Below are 22452 nucleotides of genomic sequence, written 5' to 3'. Positions count from 1 at the left end.
AATTTTATGTCTGCTTTTTCATTCATTCTGAGGCAGGGTTCTGTACACCAAAAATTACAGTTCAGGTATTTACAATACATAATTGAATCTCCAACTAAGCTTCCTGCTATTGTTTGCCAGCAGTTTGGCAAATGACAGTGAATGGTATATAACCAAACATCTATTATGGATGGCATGATGAAAATGATTCAAATAAAAAAATCAAGAGATTAAATGTTAAAATGATTTAATTAACCTAATATGCAAGGAAAGTACAGTTAAGGTTTTAAAACCTTGAAACTCCTGTTTCAATGAAAAACAAACTTTTTTTTAAAAAAAAAGTTTGTATTTACAGTGGGTAAAGCCACATACTAAGAATTTAAATTGTCATAATATAAATATTTGACCAATAAAACCAAAAAGGCCTCCTTTCATTGAATAGAATTAGTTTGTAATTCTACTAGACAACATGTCTTTAGATCAATCTTACAGTATATTGCACAACAAATATCTAAGTGATGGAGGTCTGCTTGTTTAGGGAAGCCCTCATACAGACTGTACCTTTAAAAAAATTATTTTAATCATTACAGTATCCCAGAAGCCTTGTTTAGAGAGTGATTTGAAACACTCTAGCAAACGGTCACTTGCCAAACCTCTGCCTTACAATTTTCCCTTTAATTGCTCAGTGCATTCTACTTTCTTTCTTTGTTTGAAATAGGCAAAACAGTCTAAAACTTTAAAACACTTTCATTACAATAAAAAGAGCTAACAAATTTACAAAATTAGTTTGTTACGTCAATACACATACAAATTAAAGTAGAAGAGGGATTCAAAAGAGAAGAGTTAAATCCCTGAAAAAATAAAAATAAAACCCACAAGAATAATATATTTATTAACCTACAACAGCTTTACATACACACAGGTGACAACATGTTGGCATAAGGAGAACATGAGCTGAAATATCCCTGAATTTGTAGGAAATAAAAAGGTTGAAGTTCAAGTTATACTTGCTAAAATATCAAGTACTGAGAAAAAAGGTATTTTTTGAAGGCTAAGGGGGTAGGGTGGTATACAATATTATAAACTTTCACTCTCAGTTCAATAGTTCAATATCCTACTGCCAAACTAGTGTTGAGGTATATGACAGGTAGGAACATCACTCAATTCTTTTAATGTATTTTTTTAGCTCACATTATGATATATTTGTAGCAGGCTGAGTAGCACCATCATGTGAATTCAGCTTCAAACCCAAATATATATAGGTGTGTATATATATAATATAAGTGTGTGTGTGTGTATATATAATTTTACAGTACTAAAATACTAAAGCATTGTGTTACAAAAAGAAGATTTTGTTTACAATTTAATTTACTATACAACATTTGATCTTTTTTTTAATAGAAATCAATGATTTAAAACCACCACAGCAAGCCAGCTGCCTTTTACCCTCCATTTAATCAATGGAATCACACAGAACTAACCCTGCTTTATTCATTTTATGTAGGCATCAGTCTGCTTAATCTTCCTGGAAAAGAGGACACATACACTGAGAAATGACATACGCCACAATGTACATAATTATCAACACAAAAGCAATCTGCCATCCAATTATCTGAAGAGCATACAGATATTTTTGAAATAGCAGAAGCCTAAGCTAACTAGTTGTAGAGTCTGTCACATGCTGCTAATTATTACCTGTGGTAAATATAAAATTTGCTCTTTAAAATTGTAGTCATTTGAGCAATGAATTTGTCATAATAATTGTAAAAAACTGTTACAGTATAGCTGTGAGAGATGAGCACCAATAAAATGTGTTTTGTGTACTAAAGCATTCCCTTGTATCCAGTAAACCCCATTTTTATTGTAACTTACTTATTAAAAATGGATATGTAGTCCACCAGCAGATGTATGGCTAAAGCCAAAAGTATTTAAAAGCTTTTATTTAAAAAAAATTAATCTTTGCTTTTTAAAATTAAAGTAATCTTTCTTTCTTAGTACCTTAGCACTGTTCAAGTTGCCAAGCTTAGTTAGACAAAGTGCTTCTGAAACACTATTTAAAAAAAAATCTCTAAATATTATTGTCCCTCAACCAGGACTTGACTGGATGAGCAAAATCCAGAGGCCTTCAATTCCCATGTGTTAAAAAGTAAGCATGTTTTAGTAAGAGGCAAATTTAATACAAACATGAATGAAAAGGTCCCCCCCAGTTGTTCAAGGATATTTGAATACACCATTAACATTTTAAAGTATTATAAAGGCTTTACCTGTCAACGGTTATAATAAAGACACCATTTTCTTAGATAGCACCATGTTTTAGAATATCCAAACAAATTCAGTGTTTTTGCTGTCTATTCATTATGTTCTATATGTATCTATTTTGTTAAATAAAATCAAGACACTATTAAGATTACGGTAAAAATTGCATGTTAAAAAGCCACAATTCCAGTATTTCAGTACATCATAGATTCAGCACCAGATGGTATTTTAAGATTCCTGCTGTTGTAATACTACAGTATTTTAATTTTTTGCTCCTGTTCCAAGACTATGCAAACTTGATATTATTAGAAATGGTCACAGATGTGCAAAACTGTAAGGAAAAATTACATTTGCAGATTCTCCCTTCCAATAATGGAGCCAGTGTTTTTGAATGTAAATTGTAAAACACTTTTTTTAGGTTTTTGTTTTGTTTTTTTTTGTTGCATAGGATGCTTTGGTCTTGTTTCTACATGCCATCTGTGACCACTTACAAGTCAGTGGAAAATAAACATGGTGGTAAAATTACCTCTTTCTGCTGGTGTGCTGAGGTTTTTCCACTGACAAGTCTAATGAAAATACTGTTTCTTTCCCTCCCGCCCCGCCCCCCCCCCCGCAACCTAAATGACTATTCTATCGACAAGTTGTTTTTTAAAATGAGGTAACCAACAAAGGTATGAAGTTATATATATCTGTTGTAAGGCCCTGTAACCCGTGTAAAGGCATATGGAGATGTAGTTACTGTGGAATTTGTGGTGACTGACATAGTCCTTTGTGCAAGAGACTTGACAAAGCGCATATATGTTGGTTCTGAGGGTTCGTGTGATTCAATAGGCTCCCGCTTTGATTTTTTGCCATATGATTTTTGAGGCACGTAGTCAGGACCGTATTTTTCACACTCCTCTTCTTTTTCTCTTGCCTTCTCAGCCATCTTTGCCTCCCACAGAGCCAGACCATGTTTTGGCTCATTCATACTCTTGTGTTGATAGAAGACAAGTGATATCCTGGTAGGATGGTTCCTGTTGGGATTTTTCAAGGGGGTCGTTGCATGGAGCTCACGTTTTGCGCATTCAATGAGAATTGACCCATGAGATGGAGCAACTGCCACTCCTCCAATATCTGGATCCAGAAAGCTGTGCTCGCTATCTGACCAGACATCTTCGGGATCCTCTGCTTTTTCTGGATTCAGACTATCACTTTTATTTAAACCATGTTGAGGAATAGTCCTATCATGGTTAAGACCTGGAAGCATATTAGACAACCCATTAGCTATGTGTGAAGTCATTTCACTATCCTTATTTTGGAGATGTAGTGAATGAGGAGGACCACTGAATATATTTGAAGCTGAGTGGTAATCATGTGCTAAATGTGAAGGTGGGTGTAGGTGAGGTTCACCATTTTTATTTATGGAAGTATAGTTCACACTTGGATTAGTAAAATTAGATTTTAATCTGGAGGCAACATCCATAAAGTGGCTGTCAGCCTCGTGGGTGGAGTAAGGGGAAAAAGACCCTGTATGATGTACATTTGGTCTACTGGTGCAATTATTGAAAGAGTCTACCTGCATATTTTGGTTTCCATAATTCAAGTACTTGGGACCAAAACTCTGGTTATTCCCAAATCTATGCTGGTATAGTGTATGAATGGGTGGCAGACTTAATTTAGATAAAGGGTCTTGGCTCTGATACCTATACAAGTCCAAGTGTTGAGGTTGTGAAGGGTAAGAACCCAAGTAGGAGGGGCAGTTGTCCATTGGCATGTTTCCATTGCATTGGTAAGGTGGATATTGGTTATTTTGACTTAATGATCCTGAATAAGGGTTCATAGGATTGGAAGAATTCAAATAAGACCCTGCAGGCTGTGATGAGGTTGTATAAAGGTTCATGGTGTTGGACCCTCCATAGAGATCTGAAGTATATGAAGAGCTTGGATAAGCATTAGCTGTATTAGGCAGCCTCATATAAAGATTTGCAGGACTTGAACCAGTGTAAGAGTTTATAGGATTTGACTGAGGGCTGTTAGTGCGAGTACGTTGTTGATGTTGCTGCTGTTGTAGCGGGGCTGGTCCTGAAAGACGTAAAAGATCTGTAGATGTGAAAAGAAAAAAAATAATTTTACATTGACTTTAGATAAAACACCAAAGCAATTTCCATTACATTTTCTACCTATATAAAGAGAAGAATCTCTTTCTAGAACCACAGATAATTTTCCTTTTACAGTTAGAATAAGAGAATAATAGAAAATTAGGGAGACCTCAGGAGGTCATCTAGATCAATCCCTTGCTCGAAGCAGGACCAACCCTAAATGTATCATTCCAGCCCAGGCTTTGATAAGCTAAGCCTTAAAAACCTCTTCTTAGGTAACCCATTTGAGTGCTTCACCACCCTCTTAGTGAAATAGTTTTTCCTATTATCCACCCTAGACCTCTGCTACTTGTGACCATTCTTCCTTGTTCTGTCACTTGCCACCAGTGAGAACAGTCTAGCTCTATCTTCTTTGGAAGAAATAGTTGAAGGCCCCTCTTACTCTTCTCTTCTGCAGTTTCCACAGGCTCTCCTAATAAGTTGTGTGCCCCAGCCCAATGGTCATTTTCATTGCCCTCCACTGGACTTCTTCAAAATTGGATGCGATACTCCAGATGTGATCTCACCAGTGCCAAACAGAGGGGAATAATACTTCCTTCCAGCTGTTGGCTCCAGTGCAGCCCAATATGCCATTAGCCTTTTTGGCAACAAAGGCACACTGTTGACTCATATCAAACTTCATCTCCACTGTGATCCCCAGGTTCTTTTCTGCAAAGTTGCTGCTTAGCCAATCAGTCCCCAGCCTGTAGCAGTGCATGGGATTCTTCTGCCCTAAGTGCAGGAATCTCGGCTTGATCTTGTTGAACCTCATCTGATTTCTTTTGGCCCAATCCTCCAATTTGTCTAGGTCACTTTGGGCCCTATCCCTACCCTCCAGTTTATTTACCTCTCCCCCCAGCTTAGTGTCATCTGTAAGCTTGCTGAGGGAACAATCCACTCCCTCATCCACATCATTAATGAAGAAATTGAACAAAACTGACCCCAGGACCAACCTCTGGGGCACTCTTCTTTATACCAGGCGCCAACTGGACATCAAGCCATTGATCATGACCTGTTGAGTTTGATGATTTAGCCAGCTTTCTATTCACCTTATTTATCCAATCAATCCTTTAACTTGCTGGCAAGAATACTTTGGGAGATTGTATCAAAAGCTTTGCTAAAGTCAAGGTGTATCACATCCATTGCTTTCCCCATATCCACAGAGCCAGTTATCTCATCATAGAAGGCATTTAGATTTGTCAGGCATGACTTGCCCATGTTGTCTGTGCCTGATCACCTTCCTCCCCTCAGAGTGTTTCAAAATGGAATCCTTGAGGACCTGCTCTGGGACTGAGGTGAGGCTGACTTGTTTGTAGTTCCTTGGATTCTCCTTCTTCCCTTTTTTTAGTATTTGCCTTCTTCTACCCATCCAGAACCACCCCCAACTGCCACAGATTTTCAAAGATAGGACAATGGCTCTGCAATCACATCAGCCAACTCTCTCAGCACTCTTGGATGCATTGCATGTGGCCCCATGGACTTGTGCATGTCCAGCTTTTTTAAATAGTCCCTAACCTGCTCATCTCTTCCCCATACTATGCTGCCCATTGTAGCAGTCTGGGAGCTGAACTTGTCTGTAAAAACAGAGGTAAAAAAGCAATGAGTACTTTAGCTTTTCCCACATCATCTGCCACTAGGTTGCCTTCTTCCTGCAGCAATTCAGTGGACTAAATCCTTCTTGTTTTCAAAGTTTCTAGCAATGTGATAATGGGAAAATTTGGAGTATACTGACTAATAGAAGAGAGTTGCATTTACCTGCTAACTGTTTTGCATGACTTGCAGCCTCCGAGCTGGCTTGTTTGTGGCGTGCCCCTGCAGATTTGTCTTTTTCAGCTTTGCTAGAGCTATTCTCCGAGGAGGAAAGCTTTTCTGCTGCCGCTTTCTTGGCTTCTAACTTCTTTTGCCTGCATGTCTTAACAGGTTCTGCCAGCATCCTTACTTTGCGCCTAAAGGAGCTGAGGACTTGGATGCTGCCATTCTTCTTTTTCTCTTCCTGGCCTTCACTACTTCCAAACTCATCCACATTAGAGACTTTGTACAATGGGAGTACATGCAGCTGTTCATCTTCTGGCATCTGGCCAATTTCACGATTGTCTTCTCTGGTGAGTGTGCACACCTGTCCGAAAGGGATGGTAGAAAAACAATCTCAAGTCAGTGTGAGAATAATAGCACACTCTGGAGTTTCGGCTTATTTTACATTAAGCTGTCAGTTCAGATAACTCTTTAAGGGCAGACAGTTGGCCAATAACATCAGGTTGCAAGGCTCTTGATGTAACAGATGTAATGCCAAATAGAGCATCCAATGTAGATACCCACTGAATGCTGACCCTTTTTATTTTGTAAAGTTGTTTGCTAAGACTTAACTTCTTTTTTGCTTCTTGATTCAGCACTCAAGCCTGCCCCTTCCCTCACTCCTTCCCTCCACCTTTTCCATGTTTGGCAATATTAAGCAACCCTTTATGTAATGTGTATTTTGTTCACATTCCATATAGCACCTGGAACTAAGCAGGGTAGCCATGTGTTCTCAAAAGTTAAGTGAATTCCTTGGCTAATGATGGGAACTGAAATGCAAAGATCCCTGGACTGCTACAGCCAGCAAGACGGCAGACTCTAGGGCCTTGCATGGGAATGAAGGACTCCTTTGCTAAATCAACCCCAGATTAGATGATTCATCGCCATATACAGATTAAAGGAACTGCTGCAGAGATGTAGCAGTAGGCACCTCTTGTGAACTCCATCCTGGATACAAGAGGTGTTGGAGGAATCTGTCTAAGAAAACGAGAAGCAACAAAATAGAAAGATCTGCAGGAAAATCATAAGATCAGCCAGTCTTGGGGAGGAAACTCAGATGGAGGTGTGTATTTTGTTAATGTTCTTTTGAAGAAAGTCAAGCCCCAGGAAGGGAGTGAGTTTAGATTTTGTAAAACAGTTGGATGTTCTGCTCAGACCACGGTGAGAAGGTCACCTGCTTACAGGTACTAATGCAGTTACTTCCAATTATTGTAGGCTAGTCATGATTTTTTGTTGTTGCACATTGTCCTTGACAGCGTGCAGTAGATAGAAATAACCCATAAACTTTCTTAATCAGCTAGTCTTGCCCATATATTTTTTTACAGGGTCAAATTCTGGAGAGCAGCGGAGTTTGGTGGACAAGAGCAACGGATTTATTGAATTCTGACGAAAGAATAGAAAAGATGTTTGAGAGTGTTTTGACATGTGGTGGTGTTCTCGTTTGCAATGAAAATTTTGAATTTTCTGCAAAAAAAATTTGAGGGAAAAAAATCTTTCTAGCTCAAAATATTTCAGTTATAATATAATTAGAGGGTTACCCAGCATTGTTCGAGACTCAACTGAAATAATTGTTGTTGTTCTTTAAATCATTGTTCTGGAGTGGGGTTGGGGATGAGGGGTTCAGTATTAAGGCTGCTGTGGGGATAGAGGACAACCCCAGCCCTCTCTCACTGCAGCAGCTTGGGGCCAGGTGAGAAGCGCCTGTCCATGGCTGCTGCAGCTGCAGTGGGCACACCAGGGGGAGGGGTGAATGGTGGGACAGACTGACACACAAAATGACAAACTCTTTCAGATACATAGTAGAGAACTGTCCCTTTTTCCACCCCATCCTCTGTTGCTTCAAGCGGGTTATAGCTGCCCCAGTTCCCATCTTTGGACCCTTGCTGCCCCTTATGGTCATTATACAATACGACTGTCCCTTCTAGAAGACCCCCCCTCCCTTTCTGTTTTAAGAGAAACAATTGATTCCAGGCACATCCCATTGTCTTGGTACAATCAAACCCTTACCTTGCTTTAAGATATGATAAGAGGAAACTGCATACCAAATGTGGTGGTCCTAGCTTTTACCGTTTAGGAGGCGTTCTTGAACACACATACTCACAGACAGATGAGCGGACAGACAGACAGAGACACACAAACGCTCTCAAATATATAGCAGATATGAAATAAAGTTAAAGTTTGTAATTTAACACATTTTAAAATTTCAAAATGAAAAGTCATTTGAAAGGAAAAATCAAAATATTTCACTCTAAAAATGTCAACATGGGAAGTTGTAAATTCCCCCCATTTTTCTCCTAAATGGAGTTTTGGCAAAATGAACATGATTTTATGAACTATTGCAATTTCAGTGGAACTACGTTTTCAAGTGGAAAGCAGTTCCTCTGATGCTTTCCAGCCAAATCTATTTTAGCTCTTTCTCTAAAGTCTCCTTTAAAATGAAAAATCCTGTAGGGATTTCACATTTTAGCTTCAGCTACTGCTGAATGTCTCTTATTTTAGCAGTTCACATTATGTGCAAACTTAATAGAAATATAGATAATGAATTAAATATGAGAAATCAGTGCTGAAAGAAGGCAGCTTTATTCAGCAGTGACTTACCAATGTACTCCCATTCTGCATATTGTGCAAGTCTCTGTGAGCATGAGCACAAAAATCCAGGCAGGCAGTGACCCCTGAGAATGGACGACCTTCTTTTAAACCAAGACGGCATTCTGGCGCTCTGTGTTCATACTCAATCTGGAAACAAAAGTCAAGTATCACTGAAACTTATCTGGACAGCCCATTACATGGAATTATTACGGAATATCCCATCACTTTGGAGCATGTTAGCTTCCTAATTTCTTGGCAATAGCAGAGTATAGTTCTTAGAGATGAACAATTCCAAGAAAATTACCTTTACGGTAATAAAAATGGGAATACAAGCTCCTCTTTCTTTTCTTGCTACTCAGTTCCATTTTGCCTTCCGTAGTTCATGCTCCATGCTTCTGCCATTATCATATTTGTGCATTTAGCTGACAATATTTCTCCTTCAATATTAGTTTTCAATTTCCTGCCATTAGCCAGTTTCTTCAGATGATAAAATACAGTGTATAGTTTGAATATCTGGCATGTTGTTAAGTTATAAACACAGGCTCAGACATATTGAACTACTTAGGAAGACTGCAGTTCCTTGGAAACCTGACTTCCGATAAGCTGTATGGAGAAGAAGTCATTGCAGAATTTGACCATTAGATTGTCATTGTGCCAAGAAATTACAGTCTTTCACTATCTTTGATATAAAAGCAAGCATGATAGTGCTCAAAAATAAATATCTGATCATCAGCACAATATATTCTATGATGTTTTTATTACTAATTTTGTGAAATGTTCACAATGAAACCACAAGTCACACACAATTCTTGGTGTCATGTTTTATTAGAAAGTTAGAATTTGGACCACATTTGTCAAAAGCTTCGCAAGGATTCGTGAACTTTTCAGGTGAACATGGGCTCAATTTTGAGTTAATTTAGGGGGTGATGTTAAAATGTGAAATTTGAGGTGTGGATTCCACACCAGGAAGAACCTGGCTAGTTTGGTGATTATTTTAATTTTTAATTTGAGAGATTTATTTCATTCGAATCTGAAAATCAAAGCCAGGTTTGAAAGATGCGAACCTGTGCAATCTGAAACAAAACACAGTGTTTGAATTCAAATCTGGATTAGAGTGAGGTGAGGATTCTGGTTCAAGGCTAGCACAAAGCTAATAAATTTGCCCTGAAACTAGAGTTGCCTTGCCCCCTTCCCAAGGCCACGTTCCTGTCCCGCCTCTTCTCTAAGGCCTCACTCCATCCCCTCTCCCTCTGTTGCTCACTCTCCCTCACCTTCGCTCACTTTCATTGGGCTGGGGCTGAGGGGCTTGGAGTCTCTGAGAATGGCTCTGAACTGAGCCTGGGGCAGAGGATGAGGAGGCTCTTGGAGGGAGTTTGGGTTCAGGAGGGTAGACGTGCTGCTCTGGACAAGGCTGGGAGGGGCTCAGATTCAGGCTACTGGAAGGGGTGGGGCCTCAGGTGGAAAGGACGGAGCTGCCCCGTCACCCAGCCTGCACTTAAACCAAGAGGGTTGGCAGCCCTATCTGGAACCAAACATACAGAGATAGATTTGGATTGTAGCAAATCAAGGAAATCAGACATGTGTCAGCCTTGACAATGAATAATGCTGAATCTGGAAACCTTAAGGTCCTTATGAATCATAGGAGCAAAGCATTTTCTAGAGTCCTAGATGCTATTGATATATTTAGGCAGCAGCAGCCATTAGCTGTCATACAGGGCCAGACACTCTTGAAAGACGTTTCACTGAAATTAGTATTTCTACTTTGAGAGGGTTTAGTCTAATGTAAGAGGAATATTGGCACAAACAGTAAACAATTACTTATAGCAAAGAACATTTTAGTGACTTTGCCAACTCTTTCAGACCTACCTGGTTGTTATATGCATCTGGTGCAAGTTTCTTGTAGGTAGGTGCCATTAGAGTTGATAGGCTTTGCAAATTGGACTCTAGCTTTTCTTCCTGTCATCAGAGGAAAGAATTTTATTATATTAGCATCTAATCACCCTATTACTTTACATGGAATCTACCATTTGTAGAAGCTGCTGGACACTATGATACCGTAGACATGACTGGCATAAAAATCCTAATTTACATTATAAATTCCTTGCAATTGATGAGAAAACAGATCCCATAAATCTGTCATCCCCTTTGCAGTTTTTATAAGCCCAACCTATGTCCAGAAACCTGAACTTTTATGGTCCTTATGAGGAAGCAACTACAGGAGTGGGCAATATTTTTTTTTATGGGGGGCCACTCCAAGATTTTGGAAAGTGGTCAAGGGCTGCACTCTTCCATGATATTAATGGAGGAGGTGTGGGGTCTGGGATGGAGGCTGAGTGCAGAAGGAAGATTGGGATAAGGGACTGAGGTACAGCAGGGTGTGTGGGGTTTGGGAGGGAGTATGGATAAAGGAGGCAGTTATGACCTGGGGCATGAGACTGGGGTGCAGGAGGATGTGCAGGGTTTGGGTTGTGACCTAGGACAGGAAGGGGTTGTGATCTGGGGTGAGGGATTGAGATGCAGGAGGGATTACAGGGGTTTGGGTTGTGACCTAGGACAGGAAGGGGATGTGACATAGGGCAGGGGATTGGGGTGCAGGAGGAGGTGCAGGGGTTTGGGTTGTGACCTAAAGCAGGAGTGGGCTGTGATCTGGGGCAGAGAATTGGGGTGCAGGATCCAGGAGAGGTGATGGGTTCAGGAGGGGGCAGAGGGTTTAGCTTATGTGGGGTAGGGGGGCAGGAGTGCGGGGGGGGGGGGGGCAGAGGGCTGGAGGGGAGGTGTGCTGTACTATACAGAGGTTAAACCCAGACATGATATGGCAAGTTACTACATTTTTTTAAATAAATATATTCTTTGTTTTAAAAACCTTGAGGAGAAAAACATGAGTAAAAATCACCCCTGAATGCTCAATCAATATCGTATTTAATCCATCTAATTTGAGAGTTTTACATACTGAAATCATAGCACTTTATGCACTGAAATTATCTCTCCATGTAGCAATTTAAAATTATTGGAATACTTCAGACTTTGAAAAAAAAAAAAGGACAGTTTTTTTAGCAATCAAGAATTGTGGGTGTGGTTAATGCAGAGCAATTTGGGATACGACTACTTATTTTTTATTTTTAAGAGTGGTGCAATCTTTCAAAATGAAAGGCTCTTAAAAAGATGAAGTGCTGTAATAAATTTAAGTTGCTTCATTATTTTCTCATGCCCAGAATCCTAATTTCAGATCTGTTTTTTAAATTAAAAATACAGGTCTCATTCCAAATGTTTAGAAAGAGCAGAAGTTTTTATACAAAGAAATGTAATCATTTTTAGGAGTTGGTATGTTGAAAGCAGGTGCAGAGCTGTGAAAAATCCATCAGTTTTGGTAAGCGCTAATTTGGTTAAAATTTTTCACCTGCTAGTTTCAACTTGAGGTCTGGTTACAAGAAACCAAAATCACAGTATAACATTATCAAAACCTTTCGCTGTGTCCCTTTCTTCAGTTGCTATTAAACCATTATGTTGCTTTCCTTTCCAACCTACAAGTTACAACCCATAAGATGTCACTTCTTTGAGTCTTTGTGTAGATCCCATGTGTAGTATGTATCATGCTTTCTTTGTTGTGGTATCATCTACCATACCTTTTTTATTACAGAGGGGAAAAGAGAGTTAAAAGTTACAACTATCTAAGTCATGCTAACATTATTAATAGAGTACAAAGTGTGCTAACATAATCCACAATCCACATAATGCCTGCTAGATATAGTGCAAAGTACAAACATGTCACATGAGCAGCGGGTTGAAAGAAGGCCAAAAAAATCAATGAAAAATGTTATAATAATTCTTGCTTTTTTCATTACAATTTTGAGAATCCAAAAAGTTTGATCAGCTCTCTAATTACATGAGTCACTGACTACGTGTATGAAATGCTAAGTATTATGGGATTTGTATAAATTGTCCCCTATGTTTAGTGTCTGCTGATGGATGGACCATAAGATAAGTCCCATTGTAGGGGACACATTTCCTCTTAAATGTGCCAGAAAAGAAGCCAGGCAATGAAAGAGTAGAACCCTCCTCAGAAAGGCAGCTCATTAACAATTAGGTGGTATCTAGAATCCACTGGAGTCAGAACTTCAAAGTTAACTTGTTCCCTAGCTTCCTGCACAGCTGCTGTGCTCCATGATATACTTTAATATGATCAGCACACAGTTCTGGGTCCCGCACTTACTGTATTTTACAGGCCACTCTGGAAAACTTTCCTACACTCTTGGCAAGGTAGCATCATTCAACTGAATGAGTCCTCCCAGTTCTTTCATTCCTTCACTCCTACTATATCTTGCAGCTCCCTCATACTAGCTCCTTGCAATTTACTCCACCTTGACGCTACAAAAGTTATATTCCTTAACCTAGAACATCCTCTATTCTGCCTTTGTGGAAGCTGCCTGGGCGAAGTTTGTCTGTAGGCCCGGTGTAGCCACAAGTGTTCAGGCTGTGCCCTTTCTTGCTCTTTCATAAAACCTGCACATGTGGTTTTATGTCTCATGGTTTTGACCTGCTGCCAGCATTTAGGCAGTCAATTAAGCTGACTCAAGGACTGGGGTAAGTCAATTTTGACTGATACCTCCTTAATTTCCCAATGTGGGTGGAATTCATGAGATTCTGCCCATTTCTACTGTATCTCAACTCCTCAAGAACCACAGAAACGTTTTGTACAACAAGGCGAACCTCACTTTAAAAGTAACACCAACCTCTTTTGGATCATCTCCCAGCAGCTTAAACTTCCTTGGGACCTTGCTTCTGGCAAACTTGCACCCGTTGTAGTACATACTCCAGGAGCAACCAAAGGAAAAAGAAGCACCACAAGTCTCAGGGTCTAGCCCTTGACATGCACAAGTCCGTCTAAGGAAGAAAAGAACCATTTATGTGCTATCAACAGCATGTAGAATTATGCGTAGATAAAAGTCTGCATGCTTGAAAAGTCAGGCAATATATGTCAGAAATGCACGTGTTCATGTACTTGGGGCTAGAGTTCTTTTGTGTGGCATTTCTCCTTATTTCCCCATCATCAGTTCAGGATTTCTGCTTCTTTTTTTGGCATTCTGTGCTTGACTATTCTGGCTCAGCTTTTGGCTCTGTACGATAAAGCTTTGTCGAATAAGTGGTCTTTTGACTTTCTAGGATAAACTAGTTAACTCACTGCTGTTTGCCAGCTAAAATAGGATTAAGCTTCTGAAACAAAGCCATCCATGCCCAGACTACCAAAAAGAGAAAACAGAATATTGGTAATAAAGTCAGTCTTGTTGTGAATAGAATTTCTTCCTGTGTATAGCCATCAAAGGGAGAAAGAGCAAGATGTACAATTTCCTGTCTGTAAAATAGTTGATTCAAAGATTTTAAAATCATTAAATATTTTTTACAGACTATCAAGATTTTGCTATCCACTATGCTTTTTTAAAGTGCTTCTCTGTTTAGATGAAGCTTTGAATTTGTGCTCAGGTCTCTAACTTTTTTGTAGGTAAGGGGAGAATGAAAAACCATAGCCACACAACTTAGAAATCACACAGCTAATTCTTTTTGTGAACTTCCATGAACCTAAACTTTTGTGAGTCAAATTTTGCTCTCTATTGGACAAGGGCAACTACAATTCCCAATGAAGTAATGATCCCTGTCAGGCTGTCACGTATACCAGTCTAAATCAAGAGTAACACCAGTGAAGTTAATAGTGAACCAGTGTAAACCCAGTGAAAGGAAAATCAGATACACGACTTGTGTAGATCAGCTTTCTGTTGCTTGATTGCATATACAAGGGAAAAGCGAATATGATTTGTTTCACTTACTCTTCATTCAGGGCGCACCGTCGGTTTGTGAGTGTGCCGTACTTCCTTAGAGTGTCGGTGAGTTCAGAATACAGCTTGTCTGCCAGACTCAGGGAAATCCCCTCCCATACCAGGATAAGGATCACTATCACTGCGGTTTCACAAGTATGGCCAGCTCGTTCCCGCACCAAGCAAAGCAGCTTTTCTTCATCGCTACTTCTACGAACTACCTGCATGCATGGCAACACCATCCCCCCCCAAAAGGCATTTCTTAGTGAGAAGCAAGAAAACATGAGATATTAGCAATAATGGTAAAAAGTTACATGTGCCAATATACATTTTCCCTCCTCCCCCCAATGCTTCTGATACACAGATTCTTGCCTCCGTTGACCAGTATACTTATAAGGGCCAGGGTCATTCCCTTCTGATTCCTGAAATAGAGCCTAGATGAGAGAGATCCTGGCCAAAGAGCATAGAAGAGATGGTGCCTAGAAGTGCAACTACTGAACTAGGGGGCAAGAGAAGCTAGATTCTTCCCATGGTATTTCCCTCTGTCAAGATGACAGTCGATATCTGTACCCAGATAAATCCTCCCTAAAGCAACTGTGAACAATTTAGGCCTCTCTTCTGTGAGAGCCCACCCAGATTGGGGGGAAGAGACTAGAAAAGCTTCACAGAGGAGTCTGTCCTCATTTCTTGCCTATGATTCCTGCTGTGCCCAGATGATGAATTGCAAACTTAAGGTCAGCCTCTGCATTTTGTGACCTTATGTGCCCCTGTTACTAATTATCACATATAAACATTATGGATGCAGGCACACTGCGGTAGGTGAAATTCAAAGTAGAAAGATAGTTCCTGCCTCCCAGTGCCCATATTACTGTGGATAGTTCTACAAGAGGGCACAGTCTGGCATACAAAAAGACTATCATTTAAAAAAGCATCAATTTGTCTTCATCTTGTCTCCTACCAACCAACCCTAAGTACTCAGTAATGATCATGCCAGAGGAGATGACGTTGACTAAAAGAGTGCGCTATGGCCTCTGTGGATCAGAGAGGGCATTTTCTAAACATCAAGGTAGCGCTGTTGCACCTCCTAATTATTTCTAGGCTAAATGCAACGGTAAGAAGAGTGTCAAACATTCTAGATCTTAAATCTAAAAGAAACAGATCTTCTTTTTCATTACGTTAGGCCAAATTTTGTGTTACGTGCATGCAGCTGAAGGAACTGCACAGGTCTGAGTCAGTTTCTACCCTCAGAGTGGGCAATTGTTGGCACTTAACTGTTTTAATTGAACTTCAACTAAAATAAATACGTGTGTGTTTTCCCTTTGCTTATATGAATGTTCAAACAAAACTAAATTATGCTTACGGATATGTAGCCATCATTCTTACCCATTTAGCAATAGGACAGCCTTGAGAACTTTTGCCTTCTTTTCCAGTATAGATGACCCTCTCAATCCTTATAGCTTTACCCTTCTGTCCAAATCTTAAACAAACAAGGAAATAAGCAAACAAACAAAAACACAATAAGCAGCTGCATTTGAATGTGGTCCACAAGGACATGTAATTAGATTGAGCATATTGGTGAGTTTTATCTTGAGAAAGAAACTCTTAGCTCTAAGCAAGAAGGGATGAATCATAATGGTTCAGTCTTATTCAGATCAGTACAATTATGTGTTGCTATGGTGAAAGAGGCCATTTTGTAAAATGTATTTAATGGGCCATAAAGGGGTAGAAATTGTCCATCTGTGCTAAATTTATCAAACCTGAAAGCTCCTTTCTATAGTGAATTTGCTGTATTTGTTGATTTAGAAACATATATTTCATAAGTATTTTAAATCCTTTTTAAAAACTGTAGCTATTCCTTTTTAAAGTGTATCATTGTCAGGGAAAAGTTGGGATGCAGTAGTTACATTCAGCTCACTTTCTATACTGATTTCTGCTTTAGACAAAGCTTAAGTCAGCAAAAAGGCATTAATCATTTATTTAAAGACATACTCATAGTCGATTATCATCCAGTCCTAGTCACCTGTTGCATTCAGTTATTAAACACGAATAGGGATTATGCCTGCCTTCTAGACTCAAAGAGATCTACAGAAAGCACAAAGATAATGCCTTTGATAATGTGTCTGTAAACCTTTGCAGATTTGGAGATCCGGTTTGGTTCTTGCTTATTTTGGTGTAAATCAGTAATAACAACCTTTTGGAATAAAATCTGTCTCAAAGCTGTGAATGTGTAAGAACCATGGCCCTGCAAACTCCTCCCCTCCTTCCAAGGCACCAGCTGGCAGTTAGAGGCTGTGTTGTGCAGAACAATCACTGTATCTATAAAAGAACAGTGAGCTCTTCCTTGTCATTTTTAAACACACACTCCCCCTTCAGTGTCCCCCAGAGGCTTTGCCGAAGGCCACGGCTGCTATTGTAGAGCCCTTCTGCACGACACAATAGTGTACCAACGCTGAAACAGACAGGATAGCATGATAGACGGCGTATTTGCCACTTTTACTTCTGTGCTGCTGCTGCGGCTTGTAGGGCTTGGTATGTGGTTTCAGGCAGGATTCGTGCTGCCACATGGGAGCTGCATCTTGCCAGAAACGATGGTGCTCCCACAGCCTTCTGGCTACTTAGCTTGCCAGAGGTGCCAATTCAAATGGGGGGAAGTGTGTGTGTGTGTGGGGGGGGGGGGGGAGTGGGTGGAGAGGAAAGCAACTTTTTACTCTGATTCCAGGGGACCTGTACACTCTAGGGTTGTGGTATTTTGCAGATAACTTAGAAATTAATTGTTGATTTCAACATACACACAAACAAACTCAAACGTATTTCCATCAATAATACTTGACATTTACAGATAAGGAAAGCAAGAAAAATCCTGCCTAAGAACTTGTTATAATCCAAATTCAGTGGTATAAACTTCTGAATTGGGCTTGGTTACAAATGGACTAGCAAATGAAGAGTTAAATAAACCATGTCTGGTTTTAGGATATTTATAACTTGACATGATATTGACAGTGGGTTTTTCTCTTTTGTTGTAGTCATGTTGATATCAGGATGGGAGCCACAAGGTGGGTGAGGCAAGAGCTTTCATTGGACCAAATATGGTTGGTGAAAGAGACAAGCTTGGAACCCCACAAAGCTCTTCTCCATACCTCTGAAGCTCAAAAGGGCTTACCTCTTTCACCAGCCAGTTGATCTAAAACCCAAAAAGATATTACTTCACACACATGCCTTGTCTCTCTGTTTTTATTTTGGCAGTCTGAAAGCAAGAACTCTTTGAGTTTCAGCTTGTACATTAAAAAACTACCTGACCTTCAATATCCCATAACAGTGAATATTAAAAATAATAAAAAATACAAAAAAGCTTTAAACCAAACAATTTATAGTACATTTTAAGGTTATGAAAAATAAAAAGTTAATTCTACCAAGCCTATTTATAAGGAAGAGCAGCAGGGTTGCAGTATGGGGGGAGGGGGAGAGGGAAGGGGAATAGAGAGTCTGCATCCCCACTGGAGTTTTCTTCTCAGTTTTAAGGTCCTCATTAACACTGTAAGTCACAACAATCCCACAGATGTGGACATCCGGTATAATAGGCAAGGGGAGGCACTGCCTTCGCTCCACCCACACTCCCCCTCCAGAACATCTACTGTAGGTGTTCTGGGGGCAGAGTGTTGCTGCCAGTGGCGCTCCTGACTGAGACCATGCACCCTCCTCCCTCCCTGTGCTCCGGGGATGGGGACGTGTGCCCTCCGCCCTCTCTGTGCTCCAGAGATCAGGAAGGCTGGGGCGTGTGGTGTGCTGTCCCCTCTCCCCATAGTGGTGATGGGGGTGGGGAGGCAGCTGGGCTCCCTTAAGGGTGGGGACTCAGCAGAAGGGGTGGAGCTGGGGGTACGGCTGTGGGCTTGCCTCCTCTAGCCTTAGTTTCACCAACCACCCCTGCCCACACTCTCAGTTCCTCACACTAAAAGCAGGAGTCCCAATGACTTCCAGAGGATGAATGACGTTTGCAAGGTATGGGAGTAAAGAAAGGAGTTTCCTTATTCTTAAATCTTGATGCGGTATAGAAATACATGCAACACTGTGCTGAACAACTTAGATAAGGCCTTCTGTCCCAAGGAATTTCAGAATCCTGTTAAGCACAACTTGTAGTGGAAACAGAAACAGTTAAAAAAAATATGAGAGAGAGAGAGAGAGAGAGAGAGAGAGAGACTGAGGCTGTGGATTAGAAATCAGGGACTGAATGAAAGGTAAAAGAGTTTCCAGAAGGTCACAGCAGGCAGGCAGACACCTCCCATTCCTCCTTCTATTCATATGGAGGCTCAGGAGCCAATGAAGCTTATTAGTTCAGGTGCTGTTTGTTTACCTCTCCTATCTTGGTCCTAAGCTGCCTCCAGCAAACAGGGGAGGAAGTGGAGGAGAGAGCTTGGCAGACAAGCCCTGGCAGAAAAAGTTGTTGTTGGTGTGACCTAATGCATGGCCCCCATGTGTGGCCTCTCTGCAGGGAAGGGACAGGATGGGATGGGAGCCATATTGGCAGGCATTCTGCAAGCAGCGTCCCAGTTGGCAGTGCTCACTGTGCAGTGCTAAAGGTGTGTTCCAAAGAGCAAGCCCTCTCCTGGACAAGTGGGGCTCTTAGGAGGGAAGGGGAAGTGAAGGGAGGTAGACCTGGACCTGTTACACCAACACACGCCCAGGGAGCAGGGAGGCTCCAAGCCCCCAGGAAACCCATAGAGACAAGCTGCACACACACACACACTCCTCCTTCAACCCCCCTTCCTCATCAACCTGATCCTCCCATTCCAAGCCTCTTCCAGCACAACCTGAGCCCCCCACATGGCTTCTACAGGGCCCTTTATCCTGGGAAAGTGGGGAGCCCCCATGCACCCAGCCACCCCTGCTGCTGCTCCCACCAGAGGAGTTACCTGAGAGAGTGAGTGCCTCAAACTACAGCTGGGCTGTATGTTTTTGTTCTCTCCCCTCCCTCCCTGACCCTAGCTGGGCGGACTTCAGTGCTTCCCTTCCATAAGCCCAGCTGGCTGGCTGCAGGTAAAGTCATGTGGGTCTATTCCAATGTGCCCCCAGCAGCACATTGCCCTGGGGTACAGCCCTGGTCACCCTGGTCAAAGGTCTGCTGGCAGTGGCTGTGTGGCCAAGCGAACGCTGTTATTTGAACATTTTAAATTTTGCCGTTCTTATTTATGTGTTTAAATTAAACACACATTTGTATTTAATTTTCTTCATCAGTAAAGGAAGTGTGTGTGGGGGGGAGGGGGAGGGAGAAAGTAATTCCTAGATGTTGTGCTTGGAGTTGTAATTCTGTACTAGCCCAGGTAATTATTTACCTAAAATCCCAATCATGTAGGAGTATAAGCGCTAAAGGCAATTAGTATATCACTTTTTTTTCCTATTTAAAGGCTGAGATGTTAATTTACAGCCGGTTTTTTTTAATCTACCATATGCAAAACAAATTTAATTCTTTATAAAAAATGTTTCCTGTGCTTTGCTAATCAGATTGCATTGCAATTTTTTTCTGTAATAATATTCTCACAACAGTAGGTTGTGAAGATAAGATATACTTTTTATCTTTTCTGACCTTTTTCTTAGAGTTACAAAATAGGAGCTAATAGTTTTGAATTATGTGAACTGTGTGTAGAGGGTGAATGAGGGAAAAGATAAATACACATTCCCATGGATTCATGTGAGACATTTATTCTCGCATAACTAGAAATTCCAGATTTAGCTTGTTTTGTAGATCTAAGGATTTAAAAATAAAGGCAAATGTGTTGAAAGCCAGTAATGTCAAAGGTATACATATTTAAACCCAACAAAGGCATACCTGTGTGTTAGAATATGCGTATAGTTGTTTCAGTGTGTTTTTTAAAGGAATGTGGATTTAGGGATGTAGGATTAACTCTAAGAGCCAAATACCTTTGTAGTTCCTCAGCCATTTTGAACTATACTGCTCCTACAATATAAAAGACTCCCAGCTTGCTGCTGTTCAAGTCATTTTTGAGCTTTTCTGGTGAAGCCAGCCGAGGGTATGAAGGTTGTCAACCAAAACAGTGGAAATTAAATGTAAAAAAGTAAATGTACAAAACTGTGAAATCAAGCACTCAAATTTTTTAAAAGTTCAAAAAATGAAGGTTCCTTCTTTAATGCTGCCAAAGCCTCATATGTAGGATTTTCTGTTTTACTAGTGAAATGTAAAGGCCTAATTTGTGGAACTAAAGCCCTGAGCTGAAAGTGCTGGGGAATTACAAACATACTGCATCCCACCTTCTAAAGGTGTGTGCTCCCCTACACAATGAGGAATGTGGGATATGGTCCTCCTACCCTACCAGACTGCCCTGCAATGGCTCAAGAGCATGGGTACTAACCACAGGGCCAACTCTTAGGAAGCAGGGCACAAACGCCAAATTGAGGTCTAAATGTAGATTGCACCAATTATTAAGAGTAAACTCCTCAAGCACTATTACAGCCTTAACATGGAATCACAGACAGACCGCTTGGGTACTCCAGTCAGTCTTATCACCCATGTTAACCTACCTTTGTGATAGATTAACCTGTACATCAAAGACCACAGTAACCTTCAGGTTACCCCCAGCCCTATTGACTCTAAACTTAGATTTAGAAAAAGTAACAGAAGCTTCTATAATAAGCAAGCTCTAGGTGTCCTTTAGAGCTAACCCTGGATTTTCTAAACCAGACTAAACACTGGGATTTTTTTTCTTATGCCCAGTCATTCTTCCCCCCTCCCTGCATCCAAGCAGCATAAAGATATGCTTCTCGTGTGGAGTTTTTATTCCCTTTCCCTCTTGCTCTTTGAGCTGCAAACTCAGCCGATGGGAGGAATTCCCTTGGATAGCTCATCTTCGATGGGGTGGGGAGCAAGAGGGGTGAGCAGTCCTCTATCATATTCCACAATAGTTTGTCTGTTGAGAGGTCTCCCATGTTGGCCAGGATGTAATACCTTTTGTTGGAGATCAGCTCTTTAATACTAGTTAACGTCTGTCTCCTGTCTGATGAGGTACACGGACACAGAGGCTTATAATATGAGGCTCAAATATCACCTTACCACATGGGACTCAGATGTTGTTAAGTGAGATTAATGCAGGCAGCAACTTACAAGCATTCATTCAGCCTAAACAGCAAGAACATTTTTACAATGCTAATGCTGATTGTAACAATACTAACACACTGGTGAACCAGACTGACTTCAACTATGTATTTATCAGTATTTGAGTGAGGCATTGGACCATGTCCTGAGCTGGCACATGGGCAGCCAGTATCTCACACCCTGGTTAGAGTTGCTAATGCTGTTTATCATGCTAGCTAGAAGTACATGGGTGAGTGCAAGGTCTACAACTGGGCCAGACCGGCACAGCCGCAAGGGAAAGAAGCTCCTTATACTATCCCACTTTTCTGTGTACCTGCCAGCTTCGATCTGGCCCTGAGAGACCAGGTCCAACTCCTTCAGCCCTTACCCAGGCAAACTCCCAATAGCCTGGGTACGGAATAAGTAAAACCAGAGAGACAGTAGAATGTGGACCTCAGATTTGGCATGTAGTGCCTACGTATCCCATTTAATGTATGTGCTGTGTAGTATGGCAGAGTTCAAGAGGCAGGATAAGTTTGCTCTTGTACTCTGGAGTTCACCACTTCAATACCTTAGTAATGTTAGCAGCATTTTACATTTATGTAATATATAAATGGCCCATATCTCTGTATAAGTATTACATGCATATCCAAAGCATCTGTTTTTCTGGTAATGTGGAAAATAAGAGTAGCATCTCATCCTGTGATATATAATTTATTCTATCAATCAAAATAATTCTCTCTTCATACAATGGGAGAGGGATGTTTTACTAAAGAATTGCTTATTAAGGCTATGTCTACACTGCGGAGCTATTTTGGGATACCAGAAG

The 22452-nt window shown here is 40.7% G+C and overlaps 1 protein-coding gene and 1 long non-coding RNA gene across 2 annotated transcripts in view; one reads left to right on the top strand and one right to left on the bottom strand.

The window, feature by feature from the left end:
* Nucleotides 1-17697, top strand: part of LOC142829555 (uncharacterized) — a 38667-nt gene extending 20970 nt beyond the window's left edge. Inside the window, exon 3 of the long non-coding RNA XR_012904058.1 lies at nt 17566-17697. This is a non-coding gene — a long non-coding RNA (uncharacterized LOC142829555). The remainder of the gene's footprint in view (nt 1-17565) is intronic.
* The window catches only part of TET2 (tet methylcytosine dioxygenase 2), an 87299-nt gene continuing 67501 nt past the window's right edge, over nt 2655-22452 (bottom strand). The window contains exons 4-10 of the mRNA XM_006119316.4: nt 15926-16019; nt 14555-14763; nt 13466-13616; nt 10602-10691; nt 8745-8882; nt 6111-6471; nt 2655-4317 (exon numbers count right to left, since the gene is read on the bottom strand). Of these exons, the coding sequence (XP_006119378.2) occupies nt 2915-4317; nt 6111-6471; nt 8745-8882; nt 10602-10691; nt 13466-13616; nt 14555-14763; nt 15926-16019 (2446 nt within the window). The 3' untranslated portion in view covers nt 2655-2914. The remainder of the gene's footprint in view (nt 4318-6110; nt 6472-8744; nt 8883-10601; nt 10692-13465; nt 13617-14554; nt 14764-15925; nt 16020-22452) is intronic.

The sequence above is a fragment of the Pelodiscus sinensis genome, chromosome 5, assembly GCF_049634645.1.
Source record: "Pelodiscus sinensis isolate JC-2024 chromosome 5, ASM4963464v1, whole genome shotgun sequence".
Classification (NCBI taxonomy): Eukaryota; Metazoa; Chordata; order Testudines; family Trionychidae; genus Pelodiscus; species Pelodiscus sinensis.
This window is presented reverse-complemented; position numbering and strand designations above follow the sequence as displayed.